Here is an 18504-nt window from a genome sequence, read left to right on the forward strand (position 1 = left end):
GGGACCTGGCATATACTCTGAGAGCCAGTTCATTACCCATGCTGGTCCTAGGTAGAGTTGGGAAGGACATCAAGAAATCATTTTAGTTCCTTTCTCTGTTACCACTCTTGACACATGACTGCTCAATGTGTCCAGAAAAAACCTCCAGGAGAGAGAACTCCACACCTTAATTTGACAACCTATTTGAGGCCTTCCCTTTGGAGATATCTTTCTTTTTTCTCTGTCTCCCATCTTTTCTGCCTGCAAGAAAAGTTAAATGGTGGTCTTTCTAGGCCAGTGCCATCTCAAAGGGGAATGTGGACAGATTAAGATGAAGTACCCCCTCTTCAAAGGTTTGGAGATACTGCTAATTCTGTGCTCCTTGCCTCTTGCTGTCTTCAACTTTGGCCCCTCATTTTGATCTCCAGTAAGCCAGCCCAATTATATTGTTCATCAAAAAGCTGCTGTCTGCAATCCAAGCCATTCTGAGTTTTGTTTTCCCTGTAGACTCTTGTAAGCTTTGCTTTCATTTCCCAGGAAGAGCCCCACTGTTGCCATGTCAGTACTGGGTGCCACGTGTTTGCTTGTTGTTTCTGGCTGAAGATCCCCGAGTGTTTGCACAGAGGGTAGTTTCTGCTGACAACTTGCGTAAGAAGACACAGGCACTGCTTCTGTACCACTTGTATGTGGACTGCATGCCCACAGATGGTCTAAATAGCATCAGTGAGAAGAGCCTGCAGGAAATGAGTTTGTTGGCTATGCACATTCCCAAACTGAGGAAAGAAGAGAAGAGGTAAAGCATCAAGTACATGTCTGGCATCTCAGCCTTCAGTCCATTAACACTGTAGGACTTCATAGGGCTACAAAACAAGTGGCAATGGAAGCACATCTTGAGCATCCAGCTTATAGACCATGGATCTCATCTGCCTTCCAGCCTGGGCACATGCACACCACCCTCTTGCCCAGAGTGTCATGTGAAGTAGGAAGGACAAGAGCCTCAGGAGCACATGTACAGTATTCCCAGGTGAAGTAGATCTATTTTTCATATGCAGATCCACAAGCCATGCTTAGACCTGCAGTTAAGTGGCATTCAACAGCAGGAAGGTTGCACAGAAATGGCATGGTTGACCTTGGTGTCTCCCTGTGCTTTCAGGGAACAGATCCGTCATTGCTGGATTGATCTGCAGACCACCAACTGTCTCAAGAGAGTTCACTACTGGTGACTCTTCTACCTATTAACAGCTGCTAAAACAAATGAAAAGATGATCTTCACAGGGTGAAGCAGATAGAACAGGGTATTTCCACCTGGATATAATCGAGTGTCTCTTTGAGATGCAGTTCATATCGGGAAGATGTTGTAAGAGTCTCTGCGCTGATGAATCATGAGCCATTGGTGGTGTCACTGGGAATCAGCCATGACTGATTGCCCTGCTCAGAGGCAGGAAAGTGTGAAGGGCTGCATGGTCTGCCAGCCTAAGCTAGAGACTAGGAGAGTAGTTAGTCTCTGAGCAGAAATCTAGGCTTAGAGAAGAGTACTCTGCTTGAGGTGAAGGATGATGATTTCCTGGGGCAAACAGAGCAGGTTTTCAGCACTTATACACATGTTCTGGCTGAGGAAACTGATGTCAAGAGGTGTTCAGCAGGAGGCAGTTGGGAGAGCAGTTTGGATAGCCCAGCTTTTCCAGAACTACCAGCTAGCTTCTCCAGTTCTTGCTTATTTCCCCTTCCCATTGTAATGCTTCTCCACAGTGGAGATTTTGCTTTGAGTTGAAAAGACACTTGAGAAGGCTGCAGTCATAGTTCCCAGCTCCCCACTTGCCTCTGTCATTACATGTCCAGTTGATAGCTTCTCTGGCTGCTTCATTGTCTGCACAGCTCTCCTAATGCATTCAGTAGCAGGTGAGCTTCAGGGTTAGCAAATCCAGGAGGGAGGGAGTGAAGGGTGGGGTTTGCAGTAAAGCTACAGACATACTTCTGCTCAAACAACTTGAATTATCATTGTTTCCATGTGTTGTAACAGGATATTAGACTGTATGTGTTGCCTGGAGAAAGAAGTGAGATTAGACTATGAACGTACCATGAACAAGATTAACTTTGACAGAATTGTCACTTCCAAGCCTGAGATGTTTTCTTATGTTACCTTGCCAGACAAAGAGGAGGAGAAGGTACCAGAGAAAGGTATGGGACACAGTGAAGCAGTTGGAATTCAGCATGGCTATGGGACCTCTTGTCTTTGATAGGATTCACGCTTTGTTGTAGAAACTTTTAGGTTCGTGTTAATGGTTAGGGCTCATAAGGGGCAGTATCAGGTGATTAGATGAGACTTGAGTACGTCTGCTCTTTTTAGGGTATATTTGCATGTTTGTGTTACCTCAGTATAACACATTACCATCCATCAGCTAAGCTGCAGCAACTCTGAAGGGTACCCTTAATGGCACCAAATGCAGGCAGTGTAATTAGCTTAACTGCCTTCTGCTCTGCACTGTGCTGTGGCTGGCCACTTTCCATTTGCTGTGCTCAGCTGTGCCATACCTCATATGTGAAAGAGAGCTCAGGCTCTTCCAGAGTCTCAAACTGGAGGATAATGGCTACAGGAAAAGGCGAGGGGTTGGGGTGATATTTTGTGCACTTCAGTCTCCCAAAGGTTGGAATGCCTTGAGGTGGTTCACAGGTGGCTTCTCACAGATGAGATGTCTCAGCTGTGCCTTGAAGCCTCAGTGGAAAGATTCTTCAAGTCCTGTGTTCTTTTTCATGGCCAAAGCCTCAGGAAGGTCAGGCACCAAGACAGTCCCTCAGCGCCGATGGGAGGCTGCAAAAGGTCTCTGCTGCAGAGCAGAGACTCCCTTTCATTCAGCCATCTGCTGAAACTGCTACATGATAAGGCCTGAGCATCAGAGAGTCCTTTTCACAAGCACTGTCTCAAAGGGAGCTGTACTCTTCCTCTGAAACAGAAGCTGGGATGGCAGTTGCAGGCAATAATACTCTTTTTTGGTGCCAGGGCTCATCTGTATCCCAGACAATCCTTTTAAGAAACAAGAGGAAGACTTCAACTTTGTTTCACTCTTGAAGAGGCCAGAAGTCATCCTTTTCCTTACACAGGTGCAAGATGAGTGCAACAAGGTAGCCATCATGTCTCTGTTTAACACAACCTTGGCCAAGTGTGTCTGCTTGGAGGAGTTTGAACAGATCCAGACCCAGACCTTTACTGAGGTGAGCAGAGGAAGCATGGGGGGTGAACACATGGAGCAGCCATGAGGGCCATCAGTGTGTATTAGATAAATGCAGCAGCTGTAGAGCAATTCCCTGGATGGAAATGGATGAGCTTTCAAATGAGATACTGTGGGTGGAGCAGGGAGGAATTTGCGTATGTATGTCAAATTCATTGGGATATGGGGAGTGATGGGCTGAAAGAGACATAGCCCCTTAGTCAGCATCAGCCAATGCTGACCATGCTCTAGGTCATGCATTGAACAAGTGGCCACATAGGGCTGCAGCCCCTCTTTCCTCCTCCTCTTGCTAACAGTCCTGGTGGGCACTCAAAAGTTTCAATTTTGTTTATTTTTATTTCTCTATCTATCCAGCTGCAAGGCACAAGAGCCTTGATTCCCCCTGAAGCACTCATGGGGGTAATGTTTTTCTACACCCTATGTTCTTTATGTATGCAATTAAATTACTCTGCTTGCAATGCCAGCAAACAGACTAGAACAAAAATTTGCAACTCTGTGGTAACTCTCACCAGAAGATCTTTTTGCCCTCTAAATGAGGGCAGTCCATTGCACCCTGGATGTGGCCACACAGAGGAGCTTGCACAGGGTTGCACACTAAATCAGTGGCAGAGGACACGAGCTGGTCCTTCCCAGGCCCGTGCTGCTACAGCTGGGCAGTGCTGTCATCCACTTGGTGACTGAGGTTGTTCTATTACCCACAAACAGCAGCTGCCTGTGGAGCACAAGTGACCCTTGGTGGTATTTTTATAAATTAAAACACTGCAGACTGCTGCTGCCCTTGGCTTCTCCCCCTCTTTCTCCTCACTTGTCAAGAGAAGACAACATTCTGTCCTTTACTTGCTCATCATACTGTCTACACAACTTTTTATGAGGGACCCTGACACAGGCAGCTCCAGGGATACTGCTCTATAGAAAAGAGAACAAAAAGGAAAAACTGTGTATAAAAAGAAAGACTAGAGCTCTCCTGCTTTTTAACATCAGGTGCATTTTTTTTTTTAGGTCTTTTGTCAGTGAAGGAGTTGTATGGCCAGGTTCAGATGCCACATTTGTGTGCATGGATTTGAAAGCTACTGTTTAGCTGCCACAGCTCTGAAAGAACAGTTGCCTTTCACAGCAGAGAAAGGTCCAGCAGCCCCAGCTACCAGCTAACCTTGCAATACTGCTTTCCCATCATCCTTGGAGGATTACACAGCTTGCTTTTTTTCCTCTGCCCTAGGTTCAGATGTTTCTCAAGGATACTTGGATCAATACTCTAACGACTGCAATAACGAGCAACCTGAGAGAAGCAGGCACAGACTGGTACAAACTGGAACAGAGCAACTGGGATGTCTACCTGCTATCCAGACTGCGTAAGCTGATGAACCGCATCAGATTCATGCTTCAGGACTCTGTGAGGTATCTGGTCCAGAACTCACTGAGCAACTTCACACAGCTTGTGCTGGATGCTTGCCATGGTGCCCTGAATTGCTCGAAGGACATGGAGTGGGGAGATGACCTCATCAATAGTCCCTACAGGTAAGGAAGGGAGAGAAAAAAGGGGTGGAAAGAACAGAGCCATTGTCTTTCTAACTATTGTTTGTATGAGCAAGCTTTGCACTGTGTGGGGGCCTTAGGCTGGGCTGTTTCCTCCAGTCCTCAACCTGACACATTTGGTTGAGTGTGGAAGAATGACACTGAGCTGGCTGCTCTGTTAGTACAGATTTCAAGCTGCTGTTAGTGATGTGAGGCAGCCCATCAGAACCAAGGTCTGCTACTTTGACATCGTGTTCTGAAGATCAGCTACTTCCAGTTTTCTCAGAGAAGCAAATAATTACTAGTAGCTTATTTTTCTGGAGGCCAGGAAAATATCAGGAGGCACTGCTGCTTATTTCCATTCTTGGATTAAGTTTCAGGAGTAGCATCTAGCCTGAGATCTCGAAAGAATACCAGATTTGGGTTGTCACAGTGCCTAGGATTCTATTCCACTGAGTATTGATTTAAGGATTTCTGTTCTTTATGGTATGAAAAAAGGAAGGTTTAGAAATTGAAAACAGGAAGAAAAGAAAAAAGCTGCAGCTCAAATGAGAGCTCCTACCTGGAAATCAGTGGAAGTCTTGACACTGACTTGAGCTGATCCTGAGCCACAGTGGTAACGTACAAGATTGGAAGATACTGTATGTAACTTCCAGAAGGTGCATTTTAGGCATATATTTGAGATGCTGGATGCTTGGTTTGAAGAGCATCTGCATTTTTTTTTTCTATAAAGCAGCTCCAATTCTCAAGATAAGGTTCTGACTTTTGGGGGTCTTGGTATCTCATGATTGACACTTCCTTTGCCTTTCAGAGACAAAAGTTCTAAATGTCTTTACTGGTAAATTCGGAATGCATTGTTTCGTACCATTATCTGCATGGGACAGTCCACCTTTTCTCTGCTTTCCTGTCCAGTAGACATTTTAGTATCAGCACCAGAGCAATATAGTTGTGTGCCAAAAAACATCCCTGTTCTTCCTCATCTCTTCCCGCTGCAGGCCTCTAAGGAATCCGCTCTTTCTAACAGACCTTGTGCTAGACACCAGCGGCATTCACTTCAGCCCCTCTGCGGAGAGCTTTGAGAAGTCCCTCATTTCTCTGTTTGATGAGGGAATCCTGGCAACACACACTGTCCCACAGCTGGAGAAGGTGAACTGCATCCCCGGTGATACAGCTGTGCAAGCTTCAGTGCACTGCAGCTTGGCATAGACACCCCTGAGCTTGTACTGAGGGGGAGAGTCGTAGAAGTAGGTAGTTGGAAATCCAGTTAAATTAATTTGGGCATAGCACTGTGCTAATGCTGTTCTGTTCTGACAGGATTTCTTCAAGCTCTCCAACCCTGTAGCTATTTTAAGTGGTTGCTATCTCTGCTTTGGTGCTGCAGGTTCTGTGGAGACATGTCCTACGTAGCCTGGTTACCTTAAGTGAATGGCAGCTGGTAAAAGCAGATTCATAAAGGAAATAGCACCTTTTCCAATGCTGTCAGTCTGGTGCGGATCTCTTCTGCATATGCATCCTACCTGTTACGGTGAAAGACCCATCTCCCTAGAGCCTCCTTTGGCAGGGGCAACTTAAAACCGATAAAACAATTCCTGACACAGTGTAGGATGGACTGCATGAGTTCCCAAAGGTGCCACGGGTGATTGTCTCACCCCTTGCAGGCATGGTTAGCTCTGCTGGTCCTGAAAGACTTCTCTCCTTCCGCTTCTAGTATGTGCTGGAGAACATATCTATCACAGGCACACCCTTGCTGGACTCAGTGGGCTTGCAAGAACCAGAAGTGGGAAAACTACGCGAGACTATGCGCTCTGCCATTCAAACGGCAATGATCCCTCTCCATGCCTATGCCAAGAGATATGAGAAGTTCTTGGAGCTAAATAACAATGACATCCAGTACTTCCTAGGGTAAGTGGCTTCTGACAAAGGCACCTCTAACCCAAATGGAAGCCTTTTCAGAAGCTGTTGTGTGAATGGGCATGAGAATGTGAGAATTTTTCTGAGACCTTGAATGTGTGTGACGTGCCTCAGATGTGAGACGAGGCATCCATCAGAGGCAGCCTTCAGCCATCGGCAGTGGTCCATGCTTTTAGAGGACGTTGGTGGTGGCAGTGAGAATTTCTTCCTGCCTCTGACAGCAGTCACATTCCTGTCATGTTTGCAAGTGTAATCGGAGATATTAATGGCCCTAAAAATGACTCATCCTGTTTGAAAATCCAGTTAGCATACTTGACTCTGACCTCCTTCAAATAGCGTCTGTTCAGGCTGATAACATTCTGTGGAAAGTAATGTTTTCTTTTGTCTCAGCCTCATTGTTTTCACTGCCAAAACTCTGCACCTACGCTGTCCTTTAGCCTCTGTTACTTTAATGGTCTTCTTTTTCTTAGGCCTCATGTTTTCTACAAACAGTGGGAATGAAGCCCTTTTTTGTTATTCGAGCTTAGTATTATGAGTCCTGTCTGACAAATTCCTGTCTCTTCCCAGAACAGACAGAAGGGCCTGCCTTCCACCAAGATGCCTCCTGGTCTTGCCCTTTTCATACCCATGCTTTCATTTTTGTCTCTCCTTCTCCTCGTCTTACTACCTTTTTCATCTCTTCTACTGCTTTTCTGCAGCTAAAATATTTTGTGCTCTTATTCCACTCCAAACCTATTATGCTTTAAAACCTGTTGTAGATTTGAGTCTGTCCCTTCCCTTGCACCTTCGTAGTGTTCGTCAGCTACATACCAGTTCCATGTCTTCTTGTATACACATCATCTGAAACTGGGGACCTGTCTACACTGCTGCATGGGTGTAGCTGCAGTGCAGGTAGGCATAGGTAGCTTGGCTTCCTCTGTTTGGCACTGGTAACTGTAGCAGTGAAGACACTGAAGCAAAGCCTTCACTGCAGGCTGGTCACCTAAATAGATGGACTTTACATGGGATGTCTTTGCTACTGTAGCTTCCCGTGCTCTGTTAAAGGCAGCGCTCACATACTTGACTGTGATACAAATACTCCTCACTTCCTATGTAGGCATACCTTTGGTTGCAAAGTCTAGAAGGCATTGGTACCGTCTCAGTCTGTGCTTACAGAAAGTTGTATACATTCAAATAGATGCATGTTTTAATAACAGTGAACATATTATTAATTTAATGTCTTGATCCTGTAGGCAGACATGTCTGGATATCCTGTGAACATCCTGGATGCTCAAATAATCTTAAGGTCTACATTACCTTTTTTTGTTGGTGGTTGTATTTACAGAGACTACAAAGAGCAATGTCCATCTGCCCAGGAGGTGATGAATATAGTAAACATGTACTTGTCAGAAAAGGAGAACCTGGACAACACTCTGCCTGTTTCTATTGTCATTGGTCCCTTCCATGTCAGCACAGAAGTTGTTAAGCAAAATCTGACTGCAAAATACAAAGCACTTGCCATTTCCATGTTGGACATACTGGCTAAAAACCTCCATTTGCAGGTGGAGAGTGTAAGTTACCTGGTTCAACAGATTATATGGCAGTGTCTTGTCTTGTCCTGCTTTTGAAGTTGCTGTGTTTGTGAAATGGCCAAAAGACAGCAACTGAGGCCACATTAATGAAGACATTTTAAAGATTGCATCAAAGTGATTACTTAAAAAAAAACCCAACTAGAGGGGAGATATACAGACTCAACCAAATAAAATATTAAATATACTTAATAAATTATGTGGCTGATGGCTGTATCTCTTGAGACAAAATTCTTCAGGACCTTGCCATCTTATAAAAACATGTTGGTGGATTGAAAATATCTGCCTAGTAGACAACTGCAAGGTCCTTCTGCTTGCTCTGAGGATAACTGGAATGTGACAATTGCATCTGCTAGAGGGTTGCCTACATCTGTTGTTGTCATCGTTTCAACTACCTACCTGCGGTTCCTCTTCCTCTTTTTTGGCCTTATTTTGTTTGAGGCCAAATGAGATGGATAGAGAAAGACTGGAAAGAAAAAGACGGAACAGGGCTGTGTTCTCATCACTTTAGACCACCTTCAGAATGGGAACTGGGTGGATCATGGCAGGTTTTCCAGTTAGCCCATTCGCAGTTAATGACTTTTTGATGGGCTTTTCTCTGCTGCGTCCTCCTGCAGATCTGCAACACGTATGAAGCCACCAGCTGCAGAATGCATGAGAAACCAAACAATATCGAGGAGCTGGCTGAGCTGCGGGAGTGGATGAAGAGCGTCCCCGAGCAGCTGGCTGTGCAGGAGGTAGGGCTTGATCTCCTTCCGGGCAAGGAGTACCAAGGGAAGTGAGGAGGGAATTTGTCCATGCAATGTGTGGTGTCTCAGAAGCAGAACTCCAATTTGTTACTTGGATGTCTTTGCATGCAATGCCATAAGATCTCTGGCTTTGTATTTTTGTAATTCCTAAGATTTGTATTTTTAAATAACATGTCATGAATTTAAATACCTATTTAAAACAAAATAGCAGTTAAAAATCTTGCCTAGAAGACTTCTGTGTGCTTTTTGCTACCTTCATGATCCATTCCACATTGTGTATTGAATAGCTGCCTTCTAAAAATTAATGTTGTTTTCAAGAAAATACTTCTGCTACCAAATGCTCATTTTGCTGCTAACATATGTCTTCTAATAGGACATTCTAGTGCTGAGCTATTTCAAATTTATTTGACGTGTAGGTCTTCTCCCAGCTGAACAAATGGGAAACAAAGGCTTCAAGCTGTAGGCTCACTTGCCCGTACCAAGGAAAGAACCTGGAAGATAACCCAAAACACTCAATTTCTGTCCAGCACTTTATCTACTAGGTCATACTTCTTTTCATCCATATAGAACAGAGGGTGATGATAGTGTGATCACTCGCAGAACAAGGGGTTATAAATCCATGCTCACTGTTCACACAGCAGAGAAGCAGCCTGCATCACATTAAGCTTGTGTGACTAAAGCTCTTCAAAGGCATCTCATGAAAATGAGGTACACACAAGAGGGTTGGAATCAGTGTGGTCTACAGGTGTCTATTTTTTGTCTCTTTCTCTCACCCTGTGCAGGAGCTGATTCGTGAAGTCATGGAAGATTACCAGGTCCTGGAGGAATTCTTTTATAACCTTACCGAAGAAGATTTCAGTGACAAGTGAGCACAAGGCATTTCTCCCATTGTCAAAGTGGGACACTTTGCAGCAATTACCATTCTTAGTGCTTTAGGGGCTATGTGTCTATCACGGGCTCCAGCAGAAGTTTTAAGTGCCTCTCGGGCTATATGAGCACTAAATTCTTGAAATGAAGTTTATAGAGAAGTGTGGGTTCATGCTGCCTTCTGGCCTGGAGCAAGGCAAACTGGTAGCTATTAACCTGTTTAATGTATTAAAGATATTTTCTCTTGGGTTTTTGTTTTTTTTGAGACATCTGCTAGGTCTCAGAATGCACAGTTTAGTCTGTGTCTGCAAGTGAAGAAGACTTCCAAGGCATGAACACTCCCAGAGTTTTCTTAGGACTTAGGAAGGAACATGAACCCTGTTTTATTATTGCATTTCTTTCCCATGCAGTCTCCTCTTAGTTTTATCTTTGGCTATATTATACTATGCCCCAATAGCAGAGTCAGCTCACAAACACAGCTTCTGAGGTCAGCTCAGCCCTGGAAGCACCTTTGGTATGGCATGGACTTGGTCCAGTGTGTCTGCAACTTGAGTGAGTTTCTGCAGAGCGCTCCTGAAACTAGAAACATGGGATACACAGTGCAAAAAACCCACAGAAGCTGCAGGAAAACAGCTCAGCTCTAGGACACCTTAGCACAGATATAGCTGTATGCCCACTGACAAGGCCTGGCACATGTAGAATTAGTAGGAGATTGCAGTGTCCCCAGGCACTGCAAGGGCTGTGAGCTCAAGTGTAATGCTGTAAAGCTTGCATTTGGCATTGCACACAAGCTAACAAGTCCAAATGGCAATGCTGGAGCCCTTGATAGACATATAGCCCCTGAAGTAATGGGTGGGCTATGGCTGAGCAAGAGCCAAGAAGCCTGCCTTGGAATGAGCAGCCACTCTGTATCTGTACTGCACTCCCCAGGGCACTCTGCAGGAGCCTGGCTAGCCAGGCCTTTACTGTAGCTGGGTTACCCTGGCCCCTCACTACCCTGCTCTACAGGAGACTGGCTTTTTCAGTAGCCCTGAAAAGCCATAAGCCAAGACTGTGACCTCATTTTTTTTCAGTTCCTTGTGAATACATTCAAAACCAGACATTCCCTCTGGATGCCAACTGTTATTTTGCAGTCTCCTAGCTTTTCAGCAACATAGTGGATTTGTTCCTTTTAGAAAGGCCCTCCACTTCTCCCCAGCCCTCTCCAATTGAATAGCCTAGTCACAAGGACTGCATATCAACAAGACAAGCTGGAAAAAATGTTTTGTTGAAACCACATGTGTTGCTGTTGTTGTAAAGCTTCCTTGTTTGGTGGGATTTGGCTTTCTCATTCTGTTATTTTCAGCATTTCAAACATATGCTCTAAAAGCTTCTCTCTCTCTCTCTGTCTTGCTGGTTTTGTTGTTTGTTTTGTTACACCATGTGAATGCAGGTGGACTGCAAGTTACTGGCCACTGAAAATAACTAAGCAAGCTGAGTCGGTTCGGCGCCAGCACCAGGAGGATGAAGACAGATTTCGTAAAAACCATGTCGTGGATCAGAACAGCTTTCAAGACAAACTGGAGGAGATGGAGGTAAATAAGCCTGTGACAATAAGCTGCCCAGAGAAAGGGGCCTTGAAGCTCTTGCGGTCAGCCAGGTGGAAAACTTTCAGATGATATTTAAGTCAGATTAGGTTTTAGGTCAATGTACTGTTGGACCAAAAGTTATACACACAAACACACCCCCCATTGTTATTTATTAGAAGTTGGGCTTTTGATTAAGAGTTTCATTTTTGTGTAAAAAACAATACTATTTGCAGAAATCCTGATTTTTTCACTGGGAAAGTGTTCATGAAGATACAATATTCCAATTCCTGGTGCTCAGGCAACACATACGCCTCCTTTCTCTTTCCTGTGTAATCAGTTCCCTGCAGAGCATCTCCCATGATGTGCTGCCATCAAGGGGGAAAATACAGCATTTAGTCAGGGAACTCATGTGAAAGACCCTGAAACAGCAGCAGTTTTGAGCTGAGAGACCTCTGGTTTCTGCTGAAACAGTCTGAGTTTTATTTTTTTTTTCACCAGAAATTCTTAAATCCAGAAAAAAAATGTTGTCTTCGAAAGGCTTTAGTCAATGACGTAGACGATTATCTCGGACATAGCCTCCCAATATGATAATATCACAACACTGGCTTAAAAAAAACCCAAACAAAAACCCAACAATAAAATCCCCAAAACAAACAAACAAAACCAAACCACCAAAACAAACCAGGAAAGTTATTAGAGAAGCTCTGGGTATATGTCGTTAAACAATTCTTGGAAATAAACCCAGTGACCTAGTGGAGCTATCACTTTCACTTCACTGGTTCTGTAACTAATGACAATATAAATGCTGTGGCAAGAAATTTGGGCACAGACTCATTGCTCCTATTCCTCAGGGATTAACTATTGTCACAAAGACGAAAGCATCTGGTCATCACATCTGCACTTTCAAGCACCTGAGCAGTGGTTATTGCTTCTCCTCACTGCTTACATTGTGGTCGAAACAGAAGCAGAATTGGGTTGGGAGAGGTGAAATTCTGAGCATAAAGATCTTGCGTTTGAATGTAACAAAGAGCACACCAGGAAGCTGAGATCTCCAGAGGCAGCACTCAGCTTCAGGGCCACATCTCATGCCTGCCTTTTCTCTTCCAGCTGACTGTAGGTGGATTTTCCGTTCAGGCGGATGCTAGTCAAGCTAATGGGTTGGCTAACAAAGCAAGGGAGGTCAGGAACCAGCTGCAGGAGCTTCAGAATTTGGCAGCTGTCTACAACAACAGGGAAAGAATCTTTGGGATCAAAGCTACTAATGTAAGTGTCAGGTCCTGTACCTACAGGACTCTAATCTTTGTTGGGATTTCTAGGTGGTAGAGCAAATAATGAGACACAGTTCCTCAGGAAGGAATCCTTCATGCTCATGTGATTTATGTCAAGTGCTCTGTAAAGTGTAGGGTGACCACACTGCTCCATCACTCCACTGTGTCACAGAAGATCTGATGCCAGACAAATGTGGAAAGCTGCTTATGTGCCTGATATTGCCACCATGAGAGACTTTGGGTGGCCATGCTTAGATCTGAGTGATGTTAATGAGGAGAAATTGGATGGGGGAGGTCTTGAAGCAGCAATCGAGATGCATCAATTTCTGTAAGGCTGTTACTGCTCTTATATAGACATGAATGAGTGTGGTTGCACAGTGCTGTGCAGGCAGCTGGCTGGGCTCAGAGTGCAGCATGTTCTCCTAAGGCAACAGTTTACATACTTGCAAACACTCATTTCGCCCATAGCTGTTCAGCTGCCAATGAATCATTATCATCTACGCTCAGCCCAGGCTGGGTGCAGGGTAGAAGTAGAGTTCACATGATCCTTTCCTCTATCCCTCAGTCTGTGGTTCCTTCTCCTTCACTGTAAGGAGCCAAGTTTCTGTATGATGTGCAGTGTGTGCTTTCACTGATTGTGTGTGGACTGCCCATCAAAATCTCAGTCAGCAGCAGAGCATGTGTAGAAGCAAGTGGAGAGAGTGCTTTTCATGCCAGACAAATGGTGCAGGCACAGCCCCACCAGATACATTTTGGCTTGAGTGTGTGAAGCCTAGCTCTGCTAGTTGCTCTCCCTTGGAATCTATATTGTGGTCCCAGGAGAATGTGGTATGATACAACCTCTTGAAGTACACATTTTCTCCTTGCTTGCTTGAGGTCCAGAAAAGAATTGTGCCTTTTTTTGTCTTTTGACATAGAAGCTGTCATCCAGAGTAGAATACACGTGTTGCTTATGCTTTCTTTTCCTCTCTTTCCAAAGTATGGTGGGCTATCCAGGATGGTTAAGGACTTCCAGCCATACCATGACCTCTGGACAACAGTGTCAGACTGGATGCGTCAGCATGAGAAATGGATGAATGATCCTCTCATGGAAGTTGATTCTGAACAGATAGAAAAGATTGTCAATGACTCTTTTAAGATAATGCAGAGATGCGTGAGGCAGTTCAAGGATTCACCAGGTAAATATGTGGTCTGGGAAAAGGAAGTTGGGGCATATCAGCATTTTTTGTGAGGCATGTCGCAGAGTGCTCTGAGCAGGGATGGTCAGGATGTCACGTGGATGTGTTGTGTATTAGAGCCAGTTGAGAAAACGCTAGTGGTCATTTTCCACTTTTTTTCTGGAACTATGATGATTCACATCTAGATACTAGTTTGCTGCTTGAAGTACCAGTTTGGCATGGAAACAATCAGGCTGCAAATCCATTTTATACCCAGTTCCCAAGCTAGTACTGAAATAAAAGCCACCCTCTTATTTTGCAGTTAATATTTACTTATTTATATAAAGTAAAAGAATCCAGATTAGTCATAGAGAATTACTATGTAGCCCACTGGCTAGACATGTGGGTTTAAGCCCTTACGCAAGTCAGGCAGCAAAGGAACTTGAATCTGGGTCTTCTGGGTGCCGTTTTCTTGACCAATCTTATTTTCTCTATTGGCCAATGAATTTAATGGAAAGCCAGAAGAGATCTTGATTTTGTTATGAATAAAATGAGATTGCAAAATCTGGAAATGATCTGTGGAATGTAATAACTGTTTTCCTTCCTGCCTGAATGTGTATGAAGTTTAGATGATCACATCCAGCCCTTGCAATTCACGTGAAGGTCTTTTAATCATGCCTCCTAGTAAAGCTGGAATGGAGACTTCAGTTGTAGCTTAACTTTGCATTCCACGATTCTCAGAGATATACTGGTCATTCTCTAGAGCTAATTCTAAAATCTCCTGCCAGATGGCTTAGATTGAAATATATTTTGCAGTGGGAGAGTTTTGATTCATCGTTTTTAACTTGAACTCGCTCTTAAACAATGCCATGAATCAGCCCCAATGGAGGAGGTGATGAGTGGATGCGTGAGTAACTATGAATCATTATGGTAAACAGAAATACTAAGAATACCTGCTCATATTCATTGCAATATTGCCTGGCACCTGGTTAAATATGAGCTTCATCCTTGAGGCCGCCTTTTCTTTGCATACCACCCAGCAGGGAGTGTGAGGTGGTCACATCCTTGCTGTGCATATGTGGTGCGACCACACAGGGTGCAATAAAAGGAGGCACATGCTGTAGCCAGGTTTTGGAAGGGAATCAAGTCCCATGCTCTTTGCCTGTCTGTTGCTTTACTCACTATAGCATAAGCTGAAAAAGGGCAGGATGTGAACAGTGAAGAGACATGGGCTTCCAGAATGCCCCCAGAGATCAAAGCCCTTTCCTTGACTGTGTCCTTTCTGTGAGGCAGAAGTACCTTTGGCCTTAGGGTGGCTGTAGGCTAGCAGAGCCTCTCCTGCCTGCTTTCCATTTCCATAGCTGGCTTGGATCCTAGTTTACTTCTATCTCTCAGATATGGTGTCCATCTTCTATTTAGGAGGGTGTGAGATCAGTTTATTAACAAGTTTGGGTTGAGATTTAAGATCTTGGAATGATGACCAGAGCTTCTAAAATACCAATTGGCAGAGGGGGCTTTGTCATGCTTGGAGCCCATATTAAGGAATTAAATTTGTTTGCTTCTCATCTTCCAGTGAGCTCTAGGCTAAGGAACACTTCTCCTTAGCATGAACTTGCCTATAACAGACTTCTGGCTAATAAGCAAGTCTGCTCCTGGGAGTGGGCTTGAATCCTTGCTTAGTAGCCATGCTTAGAGAGCACCTTTGTGTCCTCATTACTTCAACCTGCGTTTTCCAGTGCTCTCCCCTGCTGCTTACCTACCATGTATCTACAAGCACATCAGGCTTTAGACAACTTCTAGGAACTTCCTTACGGCAACTTCCTCACACACTGTTGTTGCTGATGATGTTCTGTTTCTCTCCCTGAAAGCCTGCCAGGGTGTGGCAATGGAGTTTCGAGACAAGATTGACGAATTCAAACTATACGTCCCCTTAATTCAAGGGCTTCGCAATCCTGGTATGAGAGAGCGGCACTGGGAGATGCTGTCGAAATCTATTAAGATGGATATCAAGCTAGATCCCAGTCTGACAGTTTCTCACTGCTTGGAAATGAACCTACTGGACCATATCGAGAGCATCAGCAAAGTAGCTGAGGCAGCTGGCAAGGAATACGCCATTGAGAATGTGAGGAGAGAGGGACTGCTGGGTCTTTGGTTGCTTTTTAGATATGTTTCTGTTGGGCAAGTAGTCATTACCTTGGGTGACGTTCTTCTTGTCCCAGAGCATGAGACACATTCTGCAGCATAAGTAAAAAGACTGCTGTGCTTCAAAAGGGGAGCAATGGTCACACAGTTGAGTTCACCTTGCACAGTTGCAGTTGTAGCATAACAGTGCTGCCTGATGATCTGGTGGTTGGGTCTGACACCTCACTATGGGATTAGTGACTGTTGAAGTTAAAATAAATTGATTGCATTCTGCCACTCAAACATTACATCAGGGAGATTAGCTGTGGCTGGAAATGGAGGTGGCAAATCCTTTAACACAGTAAATGTGCAGGGAAGACTTGCTGGCTCTAGAGATTCATAGGTTAGTCTTTCAGTTCACCAGTTCTGATGTGACCTAAGATGGTCTTGATTGGAAGTCATTACCTTCTGGCAGTTTTTGTTCTCTAAAATCTCAGGCAAGTTCCCAGTGGATAGCTACCCCTTTCATAAAGCTATCATTAACCCTAATCATTAATAGGTGCTTTGCTGGCAGCCTCTGTGCATCTAGTAGCATAAATGGGCCTGGAGATGAAATTGCCCTTTTTTGCCCTCAAGGTGTTTCTTTTGGGACAGCATTGAAGTGTTGAGTCCATGGGCAATGCAGAGGAAACGTGCTGTTGCTGAGTATGTCATGCATTAAATACATAGCTGCAGTTTCCAGTGGAATCCAAGAGCAAAAGTCTCTCACTTGCTAGAGAGGGGCATTAAGGAAGTTCTAGCAGCTGGGATAACCACTGCACATTGTATCTGAAAATTCAATTGCTTGTCCCTCTGTTTCAGGCACTCAACAAGATGGAGAGTGAATGGAACTCCATTTTTTTTACTGTGGACCCTTACAAAGACACAGGAACCTTTATTCTGAAAAACACTGATGAAGCTTCTCAGCTCCTAGATGATCACATTGTCTTGGTTCAGAGCATGTCCTTCTCACCATTCAAGAAACCTTTTGAGGAAAGGATGAACGCATGGGAAAATAAGCTGAAGATCACACAGGTATTGGTTTCTTACCTGCACGCACATGGGAGAGGCAGGCAGCTGGGCTGTGCTGCTGTGCTTGAACATGGGCGCTGCAGTTGCTGCTAGGGAATTGGGAGGAAGACTATCAGGAGAAAATCAGTCTTAAGGGAGGACTCTAGTAAACGAGGGGATAAACTCGGCTTTATTCTCCAAACAGCAGTGATGAAACTCCAGCTTTTTTTCTGCCTATTGTTACACTTTTTGGTGGGGTCAGGACTGTCCCATTGCTGTGAATAGTCCTACTGGCATCTCTAATCATATTATACCAAGCAGACCTTACAGATTCTTATAGGCCCTGTGAGGTCCATGCTAAGCATTCACATCTCAGTGTAGGAAATCACGTGGAAGACTGCTGCTTAGAGCAGGATCTGTCACACCCTGCCAGCACTTCTTCATCAAACCAGAACCTGAATGCTCAGCACCCAGCAGGACTCAGCCAGCAAAACAGCATCTTGCTGCAGGAGAAAAATTCCAATACAAGTATCTGGCTGAAGAACTCTGTGTAAATGCTAGTCTTTGAAGCATAGCAGCATTGTTATCTGTTACTCATAACTACCTTATTCTGTTTATTGGTGCTTACCATCTGGGTATGCTTGGGCCATGGGCTGCCTTGTCTCACGAAGATACAGAAATGCTATTTTAAGACCTGAGGCAGTAGGTGATGGGGGGAAATTCAGTTAGTTACTGTGTGGTTTTTGGCTGTGATGTTGTCCATGTTTACACCCTGCCTTTCCTACCCTTTCTTTTGATTGCATTCATTCCTGTCACTAAGGGCCCGTGAACCTGCTTCTGGGAAGTGGCTTATCAGGGTTAGCTGATGGAGTACAGCAAACACCATTGCCTATATTACTGGAGAACCCCACTTCTTGCTAAGTCAGGTGGCTTGCCTCTGCTCAGAGAGTGGGAGATAGCTCCCTCTGACTAAAGAAGTCTGAAAGGGAGAAAAACGCTTGAGCTGCTTTGTGGTGTTGGGCAGGTTCCCCATACATTCCAATCTCCTATGCCTTAAAATGGAGGAAGATGTTTTTCCAACCTAATTCTCTTGCTCCTTGCCTACCAAACAGGCTTTCCTGCCTAGTGTCTAACTTGAATGTTCAGCTTTTCATTCATTTTCTTAATTCACAGTGTTGTTTAAAGATCTTTTAATGGTTTATTCTGTAGGCAAGGCTCGGGCTGAGGTACATCAGGCAGGAGAGAGGATTCCGCATCTGCAATTCTGTCATATTTTATTGTCATTCTTCTTCCCCCAAAAGCTCTTTTCACAAAATAAAATCCCCATCTTCCTGTGTGATTACATTGAGCTGTTTTCTGTAAAATACAGAAACACTAGCCGCAGAAGTTTGATCTAGCACCAAAAAGTCCCTTTGAGTGTTAATACTGGCTTACACGTGTCTGAACTACCTCCACCAAACTAGTGGGTGTTGTGTTTTTTTTCAGACCCATTCTGGTGTGCCTTTTGCACGGTTTTGTCTGCAGGTT

The 18504-nt window shown here is 44.4% G+C and overlaps 1 protein-coding gene across 1 annotated transcript in view; it reads left to right on the plus strand.

Annotated features, from left to right (window-relative positions):
- Positions 1-18504, plus strand: part of DNAH1 (dynein axonemal heavy chain 1) — a 67582-nt gene that overhangs the window by 6320 nt on the left and 42758 nt on the right. The window contains exons 8-21 of the mRNA XM_030500468.1: positions 517-772; positions 2000-2157; positions 2978-3189; positions 4423-4721; positions 5714-5864; positions 6427-6620; positions 7954-8179; positions 8815-8934; positions 9729-9811; positions 11246-11387; positions 12489-12644; positions 13629-13827; positions 15675-15928; positions 16789-17001. Coding sequence (XP_030356328.1) covers positions 517-772; positions 2000-2157; positions 2978-3189; positions 4423-4721; positions 5714-5864; positions 6427-6620; positions 7954-8179; positions 8815-8934; positions 9729-9811; positions 11246-11387; positions 12489-12644; positions 13629-13827; positions 15675-15928; positions 16789-17001 — 2663 coding nt within the window. The remainder of the gene's footprint in view (positions 1-516; positions 773-1999; positions 2158-2977; positions 3190-4422; positions 4722-5713; positions 5865-6426; positions 6621-7953; positions 8180-8814; positions 8935-9728; positions 9812-11245; positions 11388-12488; positions 12645-13628; positions 13828-15674; positions 15929-16788; positions 17002-18504) is intronic.

Source organism: Strigops habroptila, chromosome 11 (genome assembly GCF_004027225.2).
Source record: "Strigops habroptila isolate Jane chromosome 11, bStrHab1.2.pri, whole genome shotgun sequence".
Taxonomy (NCBI): domain Eukaryota; kingdom Metazoa; phylum Chordata; class Aves; order Psittaciformes; family Psittacidae; genus Strigops; species Strigops habroptila.